An 18,450-nucleotide genomic window follows, 5' to 3' on the forward strand; every position below is an offset into this window, starting at 1 on the left:
AGTCCCAGGCGGCAGCCGGAGAGATGAGAAGGAGCCAAGTTTGCCCCTGATAAAGGGGGAAAGGGAATTGCTCACCCACGGGGAACGTGTGCATCCAGCGCCTCCGGTTGGAGGTGAGCTTCATGGGCATCCGGGAGGGGGCAAAGGGGTTGATGAGCGCCCGTTGGGGCCCATAACCACCAGCGGAGCGGATGTGCAGCATCGACTCCGCACTGCCCACATGGAACCTTCCGGGTGCACTGGAATCACGTTGCTGAGATTCCAGCATGTTCTCCAGGGCATCTGGAAAGCAAAAGCAAAACAGCTGCATTTGCAGGAAGCTCTGTGCACATGCCACAAACCACCACGCCCTGTGCAGGACACTGGAGTAGCCAACGGACAGGCTGAGCCCTAGGGGCTTTCTGCTCAGCACCCCCTTTTTTTTCCTAGAGAGACTCGGGCAGAAACAGACCACCAGGGACGGGTGACTGTAGCTCAGGTGGGGGAGAAGGAAGCGCATGCTGGGTTTCCTTCACCCGGGAGCCTCCAGAAGCCTAAAGAAAGGCCGGCCAGCCTCGCCTGGGAAGTGGAGGCTAGGATTCTGCACAGGGCCGAGGAAAACCCCGGGACCCCCTGGTAGTTCCTGGCACGGCTCACGATGGTGCTTGCAGAGGACTTTCAGAGTCTACAGAGTACCTCCCCCTCCCAATAGAGGACCCCCCCCCGAGATCCCGGGAGAGTCAAAAGCCCATGACAAGACTCTAGACACCATGGGGAGGGGGGGGGAGGGCCAGGCTGTTTCCCGGGCCAAGAGTTGCAGGGAAAAGTGGACTGGCGGAGGGAGGAAACGGTGAGGCTGCCAGAGTCCTCGTGGGTGGGCCCCACAGCGATCTGCTGCTCCCTTAATCCTGCCCAGTGGGAGGGGAGACGGGCCTGCAACTGGCATGGCAGGCATGGGGGTGCAAGGGGTGATTGCAGGGGAGGAGAGGAAAACGGCAACCCAGAATCCTCTTCCACCAAGCCCCAAAGCAAAGTCCCGTGGGATCAGCGGGGGACCCCTCCCTCCCTCCCTGGACTCACCTCGGGCGCTGGGGTAGCCCAAAGAGCTGCTGACTTCGTAGTGGAGGTGCGGGCGGGGGATCATCAGGATGTTGGAGAGCTTGCCCAGGGAGCTGTCGTCCGAGGCTTGGCTCCTCACCTCTTCCGGGGGGAGGAGGCGGCCGGGCTGGGAGGGGCTGCAGGAGACGTCGTAGGAGCTGGAGCTTTTCCGGGGGCGGCTCTCCCTCTCCCGGACTGACCTGCGCGAAGACCCACAGGAAGCGGTGGCTGGGTGAGGCGGTAGCAGCGGCCCAGGGAGGACAGCTTTGGTGTTAGGGCAGTCAACCAGTCAGCTGGCCCCGATCCACTCACTCTTGGCCTTGTGCCATGGCTTAAACCCTCCCCCCAGACACGCCAATGTGGAACCAGCCTCAGAAGAGTGCCCGATTTCCACCCAAGGAGGAACCCTGAACTTCTAAGAAGGTGGAGGTGGCTTTGAATCCACAGGTGGACCCCCCCCCCCAAGGCCTGGAGTTCGGAGCTTACGTACACCTACAGCTACGGCGTCTACAGCCACGGGCATCACGACTGCCACTGCCTCATCACTCCCGAGTCAAAAGAGTGGCTTTTTTCTGCCGCAGCCCAACATCCACTGCACCATCCCTGGGGACATGGGGGGGGTCCTCTGGCCGTGGTCAGCCGCCTCCCCCCTCTGCCACAACTGGGCCAGGAGGGGGACACGGGAACTTTCCAGCGACACCCGGCTCGCCTCCGAGGCAGGGGTCCCACTGACCTGAAAGGGGGACAGCGCTGAGCTCTGGAGGGCCCGGGCAGCCGGAACACTTGGGCGTCATAGGCATCATAGTCCACTTGGATGGGGAGGGCGTTCTCCGCTTCTTTGGGAGCCCCCAAGGCTGAAAGGCAAATAACTTCACGGTATTGCATGGAGCGCCTTTGAAGGCCGGAGCCTGACCCTTGGGCAAAGCAGCAGCTTCCAGGGCTCCACAGCTGGCTCAAAAGGCCCCCGCATGTGAAAAGGGCCAAGCAAAGGTGCCCAGGCGATGGCTGAAGATGGAAATTCTCCCACCCCTGGCTGGGGGGGGGGGGACTGGCCACCCAGGCAGGGCAACCCACCCTCCTGGCACAGCTCTCCTGGGACCCTCCGCCCCAAAGGCCAGAAAGGGAAAGACAACACGCAGGGCTGCCCTGCTCCCTGGGGAAACCACTGCCCCGACTACAGAAGACTCCGGGTTCAAGGCAGGGGGCCTCCGCGAGAAAGATCTTGACAGCAGTGCAGGATGGGAGCAGAAGCCCCCCCCCCCCATTGACCTGGACGACTCCTGTCAAGTCAAAGCAGACGCTCCCGTGTGAGAGACGGGCCAAGTGGTCTGGCTAGTGAATGTACAAAGTGGCAGATCCTGGAGGGGGGGGAGAACCTCCAACTGGCAGCAGCCACACATCGCATGAACCCACCTTCCCTCATCTCGTATGTCTCCCACATATGCTAAATACGAACACACACACATACACACACCATCCCCGGCAAGCATGAGCACCACGGGGGGGGGGGGGGAGGAGGAGGCTGCACAAAACTGGTTCAATGCAGAGGCAGATAGACACCCATGCAAAGAACGGGAGGAGGAGAAGGAAGAGGAATAAGGACACGGTCCTGCTTGGGCAGACTCTTGGGTTTTCTCCACCTGCAAGCTAGAAAACTGGGGTTAAAATATTCTCCCATGGACTAAACAACCTGAAGAACCATCCCCGGGTGGGTTGGCCAGCATTTCTTTGAAACCAGAACTCTTGCCCCAAGTGTTAACAAACGCAAAGGAAAACCAAGTCCTGGCTTATTCCTTTTCCCTGCAGGTTTCGCAAGAAGAGAACGGAGTAAAGCCTGCAAAAGCCCAGGGGTTTGCGTAGGTCTTCTTTCCACACGTCTACACGGAGTTCCAACGTACAAACAAGAGTGCCTTTAAATCTGTGACACTGGATGCAACCCCCCCTCCCCCAGCCACCAAACAGCAGCAACTCAGCGCCCGGCCCGCACCTTCCGTCCTTGGTGGCCTTTTGCCACAATGCCCAACAAGACTGCTTTCACCGCAGCTGCTTCCTTTCAGCCCAGCCACCTGGGCAATGTTTGTTCCCCCTTGGAACAATAAGAGCAATAATAATAATAATAATAAAATATCATGCGGTTCACTCACAAGAGTCCTTGCTGTTTTTCGCTTTTTCGCTCTGTGGCTGAAATCCACGATGAGGAGAGGAGAGAAAAGGAGGAGAGAAAAACAGACAGAAAGCAACAGACACCAAAGATCAGTTTGGGCTCCACAATTGAGACTGTTGCCTCAGCCTCTAAAGAGGGAACCCTAAAAAACAGAGTTTTTACAACAGAGTCAGTATGTCGTTTACTCCAGAGGGATCACCAAGCTGCTGTAATCACTAATCAGTTCTGATTCGTATAACCTCTTGTGGACTTCTGTGGACATCTTTTTTTTTAAAAAAATAAGAAACCAGGTGAACCTTTTAAGGGTCTACCAGATTCTTGATCCGTTTAGCTAGCCCGCTTTATTGATTCACAGGATTTATCGAACTCTGCTGTCCAGCTAACAGGCACTTGGGGAAAGCACTACAAAAACATGATAACATCACGTAAAACAGTAGAACAAAACCGTCGAACAAAACGACCAGGGTCATGATTGTCTCTACGGAGTAGAAACACCCTCTGCAATATTCCCAATTGCTTGGTTTCCCGGGGGGGGGAGTATTCAATGGGCCTGATGTTCTGCAGAGGAAGGGGGGGCAAAAATCTCCCGGGGGCCATATGTGTGTCCCCCCTCCGGGCCACTCCTAAACCCCACCAGAATAAAACACTGGGAAGGGCTGGGGAGCTGCCCCCCCCAAAAGGCTTCCAGGAGCAACCAGTTTCTGCTCCGGATCTCCCAAGACACTTAATCAGCCCCCTCCCGCAAACAAACAAACTGGAAACATTCATACGGTCACTCCCTTTTGTTTCCCTTTCAAACAAGGCAGGATTTGGGCCCTTTTTTGAATCTTGTGCAGTCTGGAGGAGGTGGGGGGGAAGGTAGGCAAGCCCTTAGACCTCCCACCCCCCCCAAAAAAAAACCCCGCTGTAGACATTAAGCACTCCAGGAAATCTATGTCTTGCTAGGCCATGATCTGCTTGGGACAATGGGATTCCTTCACAATCATCTGCACACCCAGAAGCGGCTCACGGAAAAAGAAGAAGAGATACTTTAACGAGGAGGATGATTTGATTTGATTTTTTTCTCTTTTTTTGGAAGCAGAGAAACCATTCTCCGGCTCCATCCCTTAATCAAAGGCAGCAACGAAAGCTGACTCAGCCGACAGAGCGCCTCGCTGTGCCGACTCCGAAGGGTCCCAGGCCATGATGGGGCAGAAGAGCCGAGGCGGGAAGGTTCCAGAATCTACTCACCTTCCTGCCTGCGAGCTTGATCCGCGGCGTGAAGCTGTTACACTGGAACTGGCTTTTGGAGGCGTAGAAGCTGAACGGAGAGAGAGAGAGATGCAGGAAAAGTTGGAGGTTCAGGGAGAGCAGAACCAAGAAGGGAAGCCCTTTGGGGGTGGGTGTATGGAGGGGGGGTAGAGAAGAGGAACCATCAAAAAGGAGCAAGCCGTGAGCAGCCGAAGCCGGCAGAGGGTCTGTTCCGGCCCCTCGTGGATCCTCTCTCAGCACACGGTGGCCCTGAAGCGCCCAAAGGAGGGGCCGAACGGGAGGGAGGCCACAGGGCAGCCCCTGCGACAGCAGCAAGCAGAGGGGTGTGTGCCAAGGGGGTGCTTTTTGGACAACACCTCCCAGAATTCCCCACACAGCTCTGAGCAGGCGTGTGCACAAGGTGGTAGAGGGGGCAGAAGGAGCCCTTGGGGAGGGCGGGAGGACCGGCGCTGGCACTCGTCCCTCCCCCCACATTTTGAGGCCCCCACAAAGAGAGGCAGGAAAAGCCTGGCGAGGTTTCCAAGTGCTGGATTCGGGGGCAAACGGGGAAGCAGGAGAAGAAGACGTCAGGTGTCCCCCACAGCGGATTCTGAAAGGGGCAACCAAGCACGGCTCCCTCCCCTTGGCTTGTGCTCCAGAGGAAAGGCCAAGGCGAGGGGTGGGTTGGTGGGGGGGGTCCCCATCCCAGCCTAAGGGATGGGACCCCTCGGGTGCAGCGGCCGTTGTCCCTGCCCAAGGGCTCCCCCTCCCCCTCCAAGCCTACCTGTGGTTGATCCAGTGGGGGATGTTGTAGTCGTCCCCCAAGCGAGAATCTCCTGGGCTGCAGCGATTGTGCAGCTGAGAAGAAAATAGACCGAGAACAAGGTCAGTCAAGGCTGCTTCTGTCCGGTGGCCTCCCTGCCAGAGGGGAAGCCGGGGAGGGGGGAAGGAAGCCCAGAGGACCTGGGACCAGATGCCGAAACTGGCAGGCCAGCCTTTCTCAGCCATCATTCCGGGGCGGAAGCTGGGAGTCTTTCTGAAGACACTTCAGAAGAATCATAAAGCAATCAGAGTCTTCTGCTGCCACTGAGGTGCATAGATTTGTACCTCGACTAGAGGGAATATCCAGAACAGTCTCTCTCTCTTCTTCCCCCCCCCCATGCTAAAGTGACAGTCATGTTAAATCCATGGGAGCAAAACCAACACAGAGCCCCTGTGGATTTTGTCTTAAGTGACCACCGGATCCTTCCTTCCGTACCATCTATCAGAGAAACATGATCGATTGATTAAACATAAATTAAATATTACTAGAATATATTATATTTGTTTTAATATTAAAAAAGGCTTTTAAACACTTGGGTCAACAGACTCAATTTGAAATAAAAACTCAAATTTTAGAAAGCTTGCCTTGTGGAAGCAGAATTACAAAGGGGGATATGGTGTGCCACGGATGAGTTTGGGAAAAAGCCTGGCGCACGGCAAAGGTAGTATAAAAGAAAAACATTTCCGTTCCTCAGCTCTCTCACACCTGTTGTGAAACAGATGAATGATGTCGGGCAACACAAACAACCTCCAAATTCACAGGGCAAACCACGGAAACAGAAACTACGGCAAGGAAGTTTGTGCATCTTTGAAATTTACTGTTTGTGCTATTCATGCTCTTTTTTTTTCAATTTTTTTTTTCAGTTTGAAATTTCATTTCCTCTGCCTGTCTCCATCATCCCTGGACCATCTGCCCGTGGGCTTAAACATGCGATGACGCATTTCATCCCATGTGTCTGAGGAAGTGGACGGCATTGAAAAAGGTCCGCCCTGAAACAAACCCATGATCTTTAAAGTCCCAACAGGACTCCTGGTTCTTGCCTCTGTTCTCTCCAATTCTAGGTCAACTTCCAAGGAACCACCCACGTGTCTCATCTGAGAAGGGACCCAGTGACTTAAAACAGTTTGTAAAATATATATAAATGGACTTTATGGTAACAAACAAACCACCCCTTGAAGGCATTCTATGCACACTGTTGTTATGTGGTGGCTATGCTTAAAAAAAGCCTTTCCTTCAAAAGAGAGAGAGAGAGAGAGCGCCTGGTGGGGGCAGGGGAAGGATCTTACCTTGAAGAGGGGCACAGCGTGGAGGGGCTGCTCTCCCATGCACACCAGATCCACCCCAATCCCTACAAAGACAAGAAGATTCGGCGGTTGGTAAGAGAAGGTCTTTGTGCACGAAGACCGTCCGGCAGATGAGCCGAAAGCAGACGGGGCGCCGTAAGAAGAGGAGGAGGCAAGGTAGGAGAGAGTGCACACCCATCCGCTCCCCCCACCGAAAAGGAGACCCGCTGAGGGCAGAGCCCAAGTGAGAGACATGGCTGTGCAGAGCCCTCCCGTCTGCGGGCTGCCCACGGGGGGGGGGGGGGACGACGGCGGGAAAAGATTGCAGGACGAGGGAGGCCTTTTCTCCGATTGCACAAGCCTCTTAGAACCAGCAGCTTTTACAAACAGCAGCAACGGGAAGAGTAACAGCTGCCCAAAATGACAACGAACACAACAGAGAGCCTTTTTAAAAGTGGCGCTCCATCCGAGCTGTGCTTACCATTATCGATCATGCGCTGCTTGGTCAGGATCATGAGGAGCCGGTCGACTTCAAAGACCCCCACGCCCGGGGTGATGACCACAGACATCTGCCCCGTCCGGTCAAAGTTTCGGTTGATGTAATGTTTGTCGAACACTGAAAGAGGCAAAGGCAGGCGTCAAAACACATGATCCAGGAATGTCCCTTTTCCACCTTCAGAGGGCGCTCGTCCCGCCCTGGAGACAGACGTCCTTGCTAGGGGGATGATTCACAGGCATGGCCTCGATTCTGGACAGTGGCCTCTAGTGGGGACTAAAATTAGATTTCGCCCCTTGAGGTACCCAGGACAATATCCCTCCGCTGAGACCCAGCTCAGCTCTGCCCTTTTTATAAACAGAAAACTCTTGTAAAATGTTCTGAGGTGGGCCTCGAGCACGACGACTCCAACGGGCCTCCTCCGTTCATTCACTAGGACACAGTGGCCCCAACCTTTGGGCCCCCATGGACCCGTTTAGCATGCTGGCGGGCAGGAGGTGGGTGTCCATGCATGCGTGGGAGGGGCCATGCATGCGAGGGGCGTGCATGTGTCTGTGCATGCGGCGGGGGCGGTATTTGTCTCCACAGCCTGGCCCTGGCAAGTCAGTGGACTGGTCCGTGGGTAGGGGACCCTTGCACTAGAGGACTCCTTCTGGACACTTCCAAATCCACACCCCAAACAATGAATTCTTGTGGGTTTTTTTAAGTCTTTGTCTTTTCATCCTTAAGCCCCCAAGATAAAGAAGAATATAACAGACAGGGACTGGAACCCATGGAGCCAGGATGCGGCCACTGGGAAGAGGTTTCCCTCTGCTACTGGTAACAACAGTTGTCTGCACTCACCGTTGAACGAGAGATTGATGGCCTCCAGGTAGTTGCCTTGCGCAGAGGTTGAGTTGAACCCGGGAGGAAATCCCTCTAGTTTTTCGCAAAGAGAAAGGAAATCTTTATATTGTGGCTAAATTCCTGAAGACAACTTTTACTGCTGATCTGAAACATTTCCGTTCTACCCATCCAGGCTGAAGATTCAAGGCCAGCCAAGGGCAAATGCCACTGAAGAAGCAGAAAATCAAATAATCTACATATCAATGGGCTGGTCTTTGCCATTTAGAAAGGACTGTGCTTTTGCCACAGGCAGGCCTTCAGATAAATTTGAGTGAAACTAACATCGGTAAGATATTTGGAGACCCAGTAAGGGGAAGGCAGACAGAGCTGCAATCGGACAGATTGCTCTGAGCTGTCAGAAGCCCCCAAACACCCGTGGCTGCCAGTCAGAGTCGGCAGAGGTGGCTCAGACAGGCCAAAGGCCGGACGCAAGAGAAGGCAGCTTTTCTGGTTCTTCTCCAGACTTACTGGCACGCAGCACAAGGGACGCTTCCATCAGCCGCAGGCACCTGCGAGACAAACCTCTACTACGCAAGGTCAGATCCTGCGTGCTACGTAACACTCCAGGGACAAGGGCAAGCCAACAGAGATTCAAGGGAGGAAGTCCCACCTGCCTGCTCGAGACGCACAAGGACGGGGTACTGGATAAAGAGCTTCTTAATGGTGACGAGCAGGGACGTCCACTCTTCTCGCCTTTCGTTCTGAACCACCACCCTGAAAGGAGCATAGCATGCCTGCAGTTACTTGCCTGTCCTGCTTGTCAACCACCTTTCCAAGACAGCAGACATGGGCTGGCTGCTCGCAACCGCCCTGGGACGCAGGACAGACTGAGCCCTCCTGACTGGCCCAAGCTTGTTGGCCAAGGGGAGATCTGAACCCAGGCCTCCTGAGACCCAGTCCAGGACTCTTACTCGTCATCACCCCAACGGCTCCCCTGATATTTGAGTAACACAGACGTGAAAGCATAAAGGTGAATTCAGAACCTGACAGGAACCAGGAGAAATCTGATTATTTTTTCCATAATCAAGGCTTTAGCCTTCACACTTTGGAAGCAAAACGAACGTTAAAAAACAAACAAAAACAAAGCGAAACCAACATTTCTTACAAGTTCCAGCAGTTCTTTTTACAAGTTCAGAAAGTATAGAGATGGAGACAATTCTGAACGACGTGGCTGTCTTTCCGACCTTTTTTAAAGGCACCTCAGTCTATCCCATAGTTATCCCGCTTTTCCGCACACGCCCATCCCCAGTAAGTTAGAATTTTGAAAGTTTATTTCAGTTGGAAAATTCGGCTTCCTTGGCAGGCTGACCCAATTCTCGAGCCACCCAGAAGATCACGAGACCACCTCTGCTTGCACCTACTTTGATCAGCCTCTCCCAGCGTGGTACTGGGGGTGCCCATGAGGTGTATGTGGGGGTGCAAACTTTCAAAGTTCCCCAGACAGCAAAGCCAGGCCAATATATGTGAACCCAAATCTATAAAGACCGGGGGGGGGGGGGAAGGGTGATCCTACAGAAAACCTACTTGTAGAAGTCCTCATAGAACCTGCCTTCGTGGTCCTGCTGAATAGAGGAACGTTGCGCCTCCGGAAAGTCATCTGAAATAGACAAGAGCAAAATAAAAAACAGCTCCTGTGGATCTCTCGATGGCTGCCCCCTTGTCCACGTCCCACGTGGGTTCATTCATTTGAGTTGTATCCCACCTCTGCACCCGAACTGTGACCCAGGGCCGCTTAGGATAAGTGATAAAACAGACAACATGAAACCCCAGGGAGCCACAAAGCACCCCACGGCCCGGCTGAGAACTACCGGGACTCGGAAGGCGAGAGAGAGAGAAAAAAAACACAGAAGCTGGTGGCTTCCCACGTCCACCACAGTGGATGAACGGGCAGTGTGGTGCTCTGGAGCGGAACCAGGCTGAGTGTCCTCCCGTGTCGGTGTGCAGGGGGACGGGAAGGTTAAACCCTCGAGGAAAACAGTAAAACAGGAAAAGGGGGGGGGAACCCCAACACAAATGAGAACAGGGAGAAAGAGGAGCGTTGGCTGGGCCCACTTACTCAAGGACTTGCCCTCGTAGAAGGTTCTGGAAAACAGGACGACGGTGACTTCATGGCTGCAGTTCTTCTCCTGTCCAACAGGACAAGGGGCGCAAGTGAGGATCGCCTCCCCTTTCCCCAGCCCCCTAACTTCTGCCTTCATGATGGGGCCACCGAGCGTGCTGCGTGTGAACCATCCACGCCTCCTGGACAGCAGCAGGCAGCTTCAACTAACCCGGGCCCTTTTTAGCTCCTCTGTGTTCCCCCCCCCAGGCATGGAGACACAGCTTAAGGAGGGGAGAGGAGAAGGTGCTCCTCTTGAGCGGACCCGGCGGCCTTGGTGGCTCAAGGCAGAGGGTGAGAAGCACGCTGGAGGGCCCTGCCTGACCCCCAAACGGGAAGGGGATCTGCTCCCTTGGGTGGGGCCCAAGACCCACGGTTACCTTCCACTTGATGAAAAGATCAGCCAGGAAGCTGTTCACTGCTTTCTCAAAATAAAGGTCTCCTGTAAACAGAGGTGGCAGAAATCGTCAGGACATTTTAGGTGCAAAGGGAGTAAGTAATCCCCCCCTCCTGTTCTGCAGCAGCAGCATCAACCATGAAACAGGGAACCAACTTATTCCCCCACTGCCGCAGCCCCCCGGTTCCCTTCCCCTTCTAGGCAGGGGCAAGATTGCTAGGGCTTAGCTACCCAGCCACCCTCATCTGGATGAGAGGTGTGGGGCCAGTCCTCAGGGCCCCCTCTTCCTCCATACCATAGATGTCAAAATCCCACATTTCGCAGCTCATCTGGATGAAGATGTAGACCATGGCAGAGGTGGAGCGGAACACCACCTGCAAAGGCACAGCACCCTAAGCGGCTAGATGGGAACCGGGCGGCTCCCGTCTCAGCAGGCGGCCGGCATGAAGGAGCCATGAGGCCAAAGGGGAAAACGGCCTGCCCAGCGTCTCCCAGTTCAGGCACAGGGAATGGCCCTGCATCCGCAGCGAGGCCTGCCCTCCCCCAGAAGGGCAAGCAGCACATCCAGAGGCCCAGAAGGAGGGCGGGAAAGGGTGGGAGGAAACGTTCCGGGAAGGAAGCTCACCCGCGTGTCCTCGCTGATGTAGCCGCAGGTGACCTTCTCGCTCTTGACCCAGAGTTCGCCCGCCTGAGCCCTGGAAGGAAAACCAAGGGTCAACAGGGTGACCCTGGCTGTTATAGGGGCCAGAGTCACGGGAGTGCCCCCCAGAGGGGCGTGGGGACAGCAGGAGGAGAGCCACACCGAAGGGTCTGAGACAGAAACAACAGACCCGCAAGCGCAGAGATCCTGATCCACCCCAAGGCACTTGCACAGCACAGCCCACCACACCTATTTTCCTAGGACTGCTGACGGACAAGCCTTCGAGGTGATCGCTCCCTGACTTGACTCACCCGGGCAGCAGCTGAACCTTTAGATCCATCTTCTAATGATCCAAGCCTCAGGCACGGGGCCCCTCATTCGCCAGCTCTCTTTCCTGGCCAGCTCAGCCTATCCTTGTTGCACAGGGTCTGCAGACAGGCTGCTCAGAGCTGGGCCTTCCCCAGGGCAACCCAGGGCAATCTCCTGGCTAGCCAAGCCAATCTTTGGGGTTGCCAGAGCCCTGCGTGGAGCACCCTGATGGACAACGGCCCGAAGGGAGCTTCCTTCTGTCCCCTTCCAAGCACTGAACCCTTTGGAAATGGCAAGGGGACCCAAGGGCTGGAAGGCGCCGCTCAGAGGGTCTTGAGGGGGCTGGGAAGCAACAACCTTCTCCCTCTGTGGGATGGAGTCCCTCAGAGCAGAGCAGCCAGGCAGAGCCCTTGGGCCACTGCCCTTCCTTTGGGGCAACCCGGCTAAGTCAGGCCCCTTGGCCAGCGGTGGGTAGAAAAGGGCAGAAAGAAAGGCTAGGGCAGCACAAGAGGACACTCACCGAATGCCAGCAAACTCCACCTTCTGTGTGATGTAAGCACAGGTGCCGACCTAAGGAACCGGGGAGAATTAATTTCAGCACTCAAATCAGCTTGGCTTGAAACAAACAGTCCTTCATCCCTCCAGCTATGAAAGGGAGCCGGTTTCTAACCCGCGTGGCTCAATCCGAGAACCTCCAGGCCGCTTTTGCACAAGGTTCAAGAGCCTGAGAGGGCAGAGGACGGCCGAGCGCCTGTTTGCTCCCTCTCCCTCTCTTTCCTCCACGTACTCCACACCATGGTCAGCACTGCCCCCTCCCCTGTGCGTCCTTCATAGCCGAACCACCCCCTGCAGTTGTGCCGTGAGGCCAAGGGGTCCTGTTTGTGACAGGATCTTCTGGCCACCAAGCCGGGTCTCCAGGCTGCTCAGGACAGGTCCTCCTGGCAAAAGGCTCAGCCTCCCAACCACGTTCCCGGCAGCCCATTCCTCCTCTGGGAGGAAACGACCATTAAGAATGGTGCGCGGGCACTTTTTCTCCCTCGTTCGAAGCCATTTCCTCACCAAGCTCTTCTTCAGCCGCCACATGTCCCCGCGGCCAATGTACTGGTCCTTGAACGTCAGCTCCACCAAATCAAGGGTCACATCCTGAAAAAGGAGGGAGAAAGGCAATGCAAGGTGGCCGCTGATACCCAAGACCTCTGTTTTCTGTTCCAGGGGGAGGATCGGCAGCTGACACGATGAGTGAACCTCTGCAGAAAGGTATGAAACCTCTCCTCCTTTCTTTCGGTCTACATCTTCCCAATTATTTGCAAAATAAAGCTACAAATTTTAAGCAGCTCAGTGTTGAAAAGGCTCCTCAGGGCATAAACCAGCCCTTCTGACTCCCTGTCTGTTCCCTGGATGGCCAACACAGCACGCGCTCGCCTTGTCTTCTGTTTGGCAAACATCCCTTGACTTCTTTAGCGGCCACTGAGCTGCTGGTTCGAGGGATGTGGCCGCATTAGCTGCCCTGTAGCCATAACCTGTTTATCACTTTTCCAATAAAACACAGAGGGGACTTCACCTGGATGAGTCCGTTCCACCTTGGGTCATTCCCCCCCCCCGCTTCCTGCCAATCTTTTCGTAAAATAACAAAATGGAGGGAGTCTGGCATTATGTGGGAGGTAATAAGACTGGAGCAGAATTAGTTTAAATTTTCAGTAATAAATTTGAAGCTTGCAGTAGAAGAAGAGGTAACTGGGTTAGCCTGTGCAGGCATTATAGGCAAAAACTTAAAAAAATAGAATGAAGACAGAAATGTTGTGCCACCTTAAAGACTAACAGTTATATTTTTAATGTGAGCTTCTGTGGACAAATCCATTTGCTCAGAGGCAATAAGGGAGATGTATAACATGGCAGTATTTATACATGGCATTAAAGCACAGTGATCATGGTTGGTTGGTTAGAAACACACACACCCACCACCCAACCGTTAACAGCAGGTGCCACCTTTGAAAGGGGCTCAAATGCCTTCACAAACCTAGCTGAACTTTGGCTTTGACCAATGGAACCTGGATATAATGTTTCCCACCACACACACACACACACACACACAAGACCCCACCCCCTCGGTCTGGCCTTGCAACAGACCTGATTAAAAAGCCTCCGAGGGCAATGGCTTGAACGATACAAATACCTTCGGGTCCACCACGTTCACGTGGACATCTTGGTAGGGTCTCAGTCGGAACACCTGAGCGACCGTCTGATCCACACTTATGGTCTCTGCAAAAGGAAAGAACCCTTGGCTAGGAGAGAGGACACAGCCTCCCGAGGTCCTCGTGCTTCTTTCACAGCAGGCTTTAAGGAATGCCCCAGGAGGAACTGTTTAAATCAATCCCCCTCCCCCGCTGACAAGCCGCCAATGTGACTAATTTATGGCTCGGCCTAAGAGATCGGCATCACATTTTTTTTAAAAAAACACAAATTACAAGAAAACGGAACAGGGTCAAGTCACGAAATCACAACCCAACTCAACCTCTGAGTTGCGGCTCAATGGCTTAGACTGAAGGAATGTCCCACCAAGATAGCCCTGAACTCTGCCTGGCCCTCTTCCGGCCACAGGCCAAGCATCCACGGCCTGATTGCTCTCCCTCATTTTCTCCCCGCTGTGGAAAACATTAAACGAACGAGGAAGCCTCCAGCATGGATGCGAGTTTACTATGGTATCCAAACGGGGATGCCTGCCATTTCACTCTCAAACAAGCCCAGAATGAAAAGCCAAAGCCATCCGACCCTTCAGACGCCATTTTGTCAGGAAAGCAACAAGCTGGGAATTCCAGTTTAGAATGTAATTAAACGGACTGTATACACCTTTTAACCAAATCTACCCAAACCTCACCCGGGGACCATCTTTTAGCTACAGCATAAAGAGCTGCTGATTTCTGTGGACCCGTTTGAACGCTGGCAACCGCTTGAGAGAGAGAGAGAGAGAGAGAGAGAGAGAGAGACTGGACCCCCTACCTTTCTGTAAATCTTCCTTGAGGGACTTCACTTGCAGCAGCAGAGGGCTTGAAACACAACACAAGAAAACAGTCACATCAGCTGGTGCTCAACGGCATTCTCTACAGATCCCGGGTGCATCAACTCAGCAGGCACCCTCCTCCCTTCAACATCTTCACCCCTGGCCCAACAAGAGAGTCAAAGCAGGTCCCGACTCATGCTGCGCGGCGGTGGCCCAAAGAGGAGGAAACCTCCCCGCCACTCCCTCCTGGAAGCAAACAGGCCCAACACTTCCTGTGGTGTCAAAGCTTTCTGCCAGGCTCTGGGAGGAAACGAAACACGGTCCCCCTGTCACAATTCTGCTGCCTTGCACCACAAGGGGACTTGAACACACCGGAGCTGCCTGTCGTTCCACAGAGACCAGGGAAGACGGCCTTTCCCACAGACCACGTCCTAACGCTTTCCTCTCCTGCCCCGAAACACGCTGGGATTCATATCTACCTGTATTCGTCGTTGGGGTGGGCAATTTCCACAATGTCTCCCAGCTTGATCTGAAGAAATACTTTGGGGTTGACCACCAGCTCATCATCTGAAAGGGAAACACACAAACTGTATTTTAATTGTTTTTATCTTTTTTACTGTATTTAAATTGTTGTAAGCCACCCAGAGACCTTTGGGTAGTGTGGGCGGCATATATGTTAAATAAAAATAAATAAATAAGGAAACTGAGGGAGAAGCTTGGACATTCAAGGGGTTAAGAGTCATGACCATCGCACAAGCCTAACACACCAAGCTCCTCTAAGTTTCACATATGAGCAGGATTGGGCCTGTTTCATCCTTACATGGGAGGCCACCAGGGAATTCTTACTCATCTCCGAGTGGGGCTGGGAATTTTTTTTTTTTGTCATAGATTCTGGCAAACCTCTGCTGCCTGTTGGAGTTGACCATCCTCGTGTAGGTGGAAATTATGCTTTTATGTGTGAATTGGCCTGTTTCCTACACAGGTGTTAGTAAGACTAGACCATCATAAAGGGCAAAATGCTTATTTTGTGGGCCTTTCAGCACCAAGAAGGCACAGGGACTCTTCAAAGGTTACCGACACGACACGATGACTTACCGCTGCTTCCAAAGCCTTTCTTGTGGATCACCAGCTTATAGACCTTGTTGGTTCTCATCTTGAATGGCAAATGCTGGTTCTTCTCAGTTTGCAGAAATCAGGTGTTCAGCAAACATCCTGCTTTCTACATCATAAAAGGAAAACATTAGAGATCTTTCCCTTTTTCATTCTATATTATAACAAAGCCTGACAACCCCCCCTCCACAAATGCGATTTACTCTAGACAACATGATTTCACAGCACATGATAAAGCCATTTATCTTCCATTTCCATTCTACGTTTAATGCCTTCTACCCATTTCACGAGGCAGAGGGCTGCAATATCGATCAGCAGGTCTTGTTGTGCAGCGAAAAGGTGGTGTGCTCGTGGGAAACTCCTCTGCTGGAGGGGCCCGGATGTCACCATGTAGGGTAGTTTCCAAAGGGTATAGAGTAATCCAATCTGGACGTGGCTGAGGTACACAGGATAGGGGGTGGGGGAAGGTCCTGTGGGTACTCCAGCCAAATCCGTGCAGAGACTGTCATGGCTAACTGCAGAGCCAGAGGTGGCGAGTTCGATTCCCCCACTGGGCCTCCTGTGAGTTCTGCCAGCCTGGGTGGCCTTGGGCAAGCTGTATATTGGGCCCAGGTCTCCATTAGGGGCCATCTTCCCCCCTCCCCCAGCTAAAAAGAAACTCACGTTCCAAAAAGGCAAAAAAGGAGGAGGTAGAGGCCCGGGGGCCATAAATTCCAAACACTTAGAGCTGAGGAAAAGTTTGGAACCAATGGGCATGTTGCAGCTCTTTCCAGCGAAGAGGCTAACCTGGCCTCTACACACCATCAGCCATGTGAAGCGGGGGCATTAAGAACAGCCTGTTAAGTTTGGAACCGCCCACGAGAACTTGATGCACAGCCTTGAAGAGGATTTGCCATCAAAAGCTGGCAATTTGTTTCTTGTTTTATATTCTTAATGGTTAGTTAAAGGTCACCCTCGCTCCTGCATTTGAACTGAACCGTATACCTCCTCCTCCTCCTCCTCCTCCTCCTCCTCCTCCTCCACCATGCTGGCCTCCAGCTAGTCACTGACAGCCACCCTGCTCGTTTTGAGGGCGTGGCTGCCCAGAATAGGGTCCCTTCAGGTCTCAAACATCTCATCCACCAAGCGAGCACCCTGGCGTCGCTTGTTTCGACCCATGGCCAAAATCTTTCTGTACTGCTGCGCCTTGGGCTTGGCTCAGATCCTACGTTGGGCATAATTCAAAGTGCTGATTTGAGCCTATCAAGCTCTAAATGGCTTAGGGTTCAAACTATCTCAAAGACCACATCTCCCTCTGTGAGCTTGCTGTGGGTGTTAAGATCCTAAGGAGAAAAAAGTAGAAAAAATACAATAAAAATATGTATTTTTTTTAAAAAGGAGAGGCCTTCCTCTTGGTCCCACCACCTTCACAGGTGCGCTTGGTGGAGACACAGGAGAGGGCCTTCTCAAGGGGCTGCAGCTCCCAGACTCTGGAACTCCCTCCCACTGGAAGCCAGCCTGGCCCCATCTTTGATGTCCTTCCACATGCAGATGAAGACCTTCCTCTTCAGTCAGGCTGTCCCTCCGTGAGTGAGTGAGTGAGTGAGTGACTGCCTACGTGGCTGGAGACACGAGTCGCTTTTGGATGGACTGTTAGGTGTTGCTGCTCTGACTGGGTCTTTGTTTGCCATCTCGCAGAGCGGCATTTCTTTGTTCTTTTTCGACATTAGCATACCTATTTTAATATTTTAGTGGCCTATGCTGCCTCTTTATATTCTTAGCTGTTAAGGATGTTAACCACTGGTGTATACTCCTTGCTTTCAGCTTTAAATATTGTCTTTCCAGCATGTAGGCTGCCTTGGGTCCTTTTTAGGGAGAAAGGCAGGGAGAAAATATTTTAAATCCACCAATCAATAATATTGTTGTATGCCACTCAGAGACCACTGGTAACGGCGCAGCTAAAAAAAGAATTGTAAACAAACAAACAAACACATCTGGTTGTTTGACAGCTGCTCTTCTGCAATGTGCATTATTAAGGGAGCCCTTCCTGCAAGCCGGAGTGCGAAGAAGGTCCAAAAAACGAGGCGTTTGTTCCAACAGCAACAAACCAAAAAGGCCCAAAAGGTCTGCTGGCTTTGAAAAGTCTCTCAGGACCAGCTGACCTTTCAGGGCAGAACCGAGAGGCCCAAGGGTCTGGGAAATAAAATTAAAATAAAAAATAAAAATAAAGTGGGTGGGGGTGGGTGGGGCGATTTTCCCTCCGGCTCCACAAAGGCAACGTATTATCCTTAGCCAGGCTCCCTCCTCTCCTCAGAGGCGCCCAAAGGCCCTTCCCTTCGCCCAGGATCCCCCGTTTGCTTCTCCTGAAACGCCAGAAAAGCCCCCCCGCACCCCCGAAAGGCTCCCATGTCTGCAAAAGGGCGGGAAACCCCGAATGTCTTACCAAAAACGACACGTTTATGAGGCGAACTTTTCAGCATGCATTAAAAAAATCAAAGAGAGGCAAGGAGGGGGAAAAAGGGAGGGGGCCGAGCGCTGCTCCCTCTTGCAAGCGGCGGCCGACCCTTTCCCCCCCCCGGGCAGCTCGGAGTGGAACAGCCCGCCTCCGCCTCCTGCATGGACGGGACAGACCAAAGGTGGACCCGCGGGGGGTGGCGGGGCGTGAATCGCCCCCTCCCTCCCTCTCCCTCTCTCTCTCGCAACTGCACACGGGGGGGGCGTGGGGGGGAAACGGACGAGCTCCGCTGCCCCCCCCTTTCTCCCGCCGGCGGCCCTCAGGGACGAGGGAACGACAAAAGGGAGGCGTGGCAGCCGCGGGTTCCCAGAGACTCACCCGAGCCCGCGCCGGAATCCTTCCTCATCCGGGGAACCGAAGCGCCCGGGACGCTCCTTCCGGCGCCCGTTTGCTCTATGGACGTCGCGGGGGGGGGGGGGAGGAGGCGGTTCCCCGGATGAGGAAGT

At 53.7% G+C, this 18,450-nt stretch overlaps 1 protein-coding gene across 7 annotated transcripts in view; it reads right to left on the reverse strand.

Moving 5' to 3' along the window:
* Positions 1-18,410, reverse strand: part of DEPDC5 (DEP domain containing 5, GATOR1 subcomplex subunit) — a 35,645-nt gene extending 17,235 nt beyond the window's left edge. For 5 of the 7 annotated variants that reach the window (XM_072983294.2, XM_072983290.2, XM_072983295.2 and 2 more), the window contains exons 1-22: positions 18,323-18,410; positions 15,496-15,619; positions 14,880-14,967; positions 14,400-14,446; positions 13,576-13,661; positions 12,462-12,545; positions 11,923-11,972; positions 11,079-11,148; positions 10,749-10,827; positions 10,437-10,498; positions 10,015-10,084; positions 9,483-9,555; positions 8,569-8,672; positions 7,917-7,991; positions 7,059-7,193; positions 6,581-6,642; positions 5,256-5,329; positions 4,472-4,541; positions 3,222-3,258; positions 1,811-1,931; positions 1,060-1,277; positions 76-282 (exon numbers count right to left, since the gene is read on the reverse strand). In XM_072983294.2, the coding sequence (XP_072839395.2) occupies positions 76-282; positions 1,060-1,277; positions 1,811-1,931; positions 3,222-3,258; positions 4,472-4,541; positions 5,256-5,329; positions 6,581-6,642; positions 7,059-7,193; positions 7,917-7,991; positions 8,569-8,672; positions 9,483-9,555; positions 10,015-10,084; positions 10,437-10,498; positions 10,749-10,827; positions 11,079-11,148; positions 11,923-11,972; positions 12,462-12,545; positions 13,576-13,661; positions 14,400-14,446; positions 14,880-14,967; positions 15,496-15,553 (1,870 nt within the window). In that variant the 5' untranslated portion in view covers positions 15,554-15,619; positions 18,323-18,410. Of the gene's footprint in view, positions 1-75; positions 283-1,059; positions 1,278-1,810; positions 1,932-3,221; positions 3,259-4,471; positions 4,542-5,255; positions 5,330-6,580; positions 6,643-7,058; positions 7,194-7,916; positions 7,992-8,568; positions 8,673-9,482; positions 9,556-10,014; positions 10,085-10,436; positions 10,499-10,748; positions 10,828-11,078; positions 11,149-11,922; positions 11,973-12,461; positions 12,546-13,575; positions 13,662-14,399; positions 14,447-14,879; positions 14,968-15,495; positions 15,620-17,651; positions 17,683-17,932; positions 18,076-18,322 lie in introns of those variants that run through there. The other 2 variants (XM_072983292.2, XM_072983293.2) reach the window with 2 other exon arrangements.
* Between the last annotated feature and the right edge of the window lie 40 nt (positions 18,411-18,450).

This window comes from Pogona vitticeps, chromosome 14 (genome assembly GCF_051106095.1).
Source record: "Pogona vitticeps strain Pit_001003342236 chromosome 14, PviZW2.1, whole genome shotgun sequence".
Taxonomy (NCBI): Eukaryota; Metazoa; Chordata; class Lepidosauria; order Squamata; family Agamidae; genus Pogona; species Pogona vitticeps.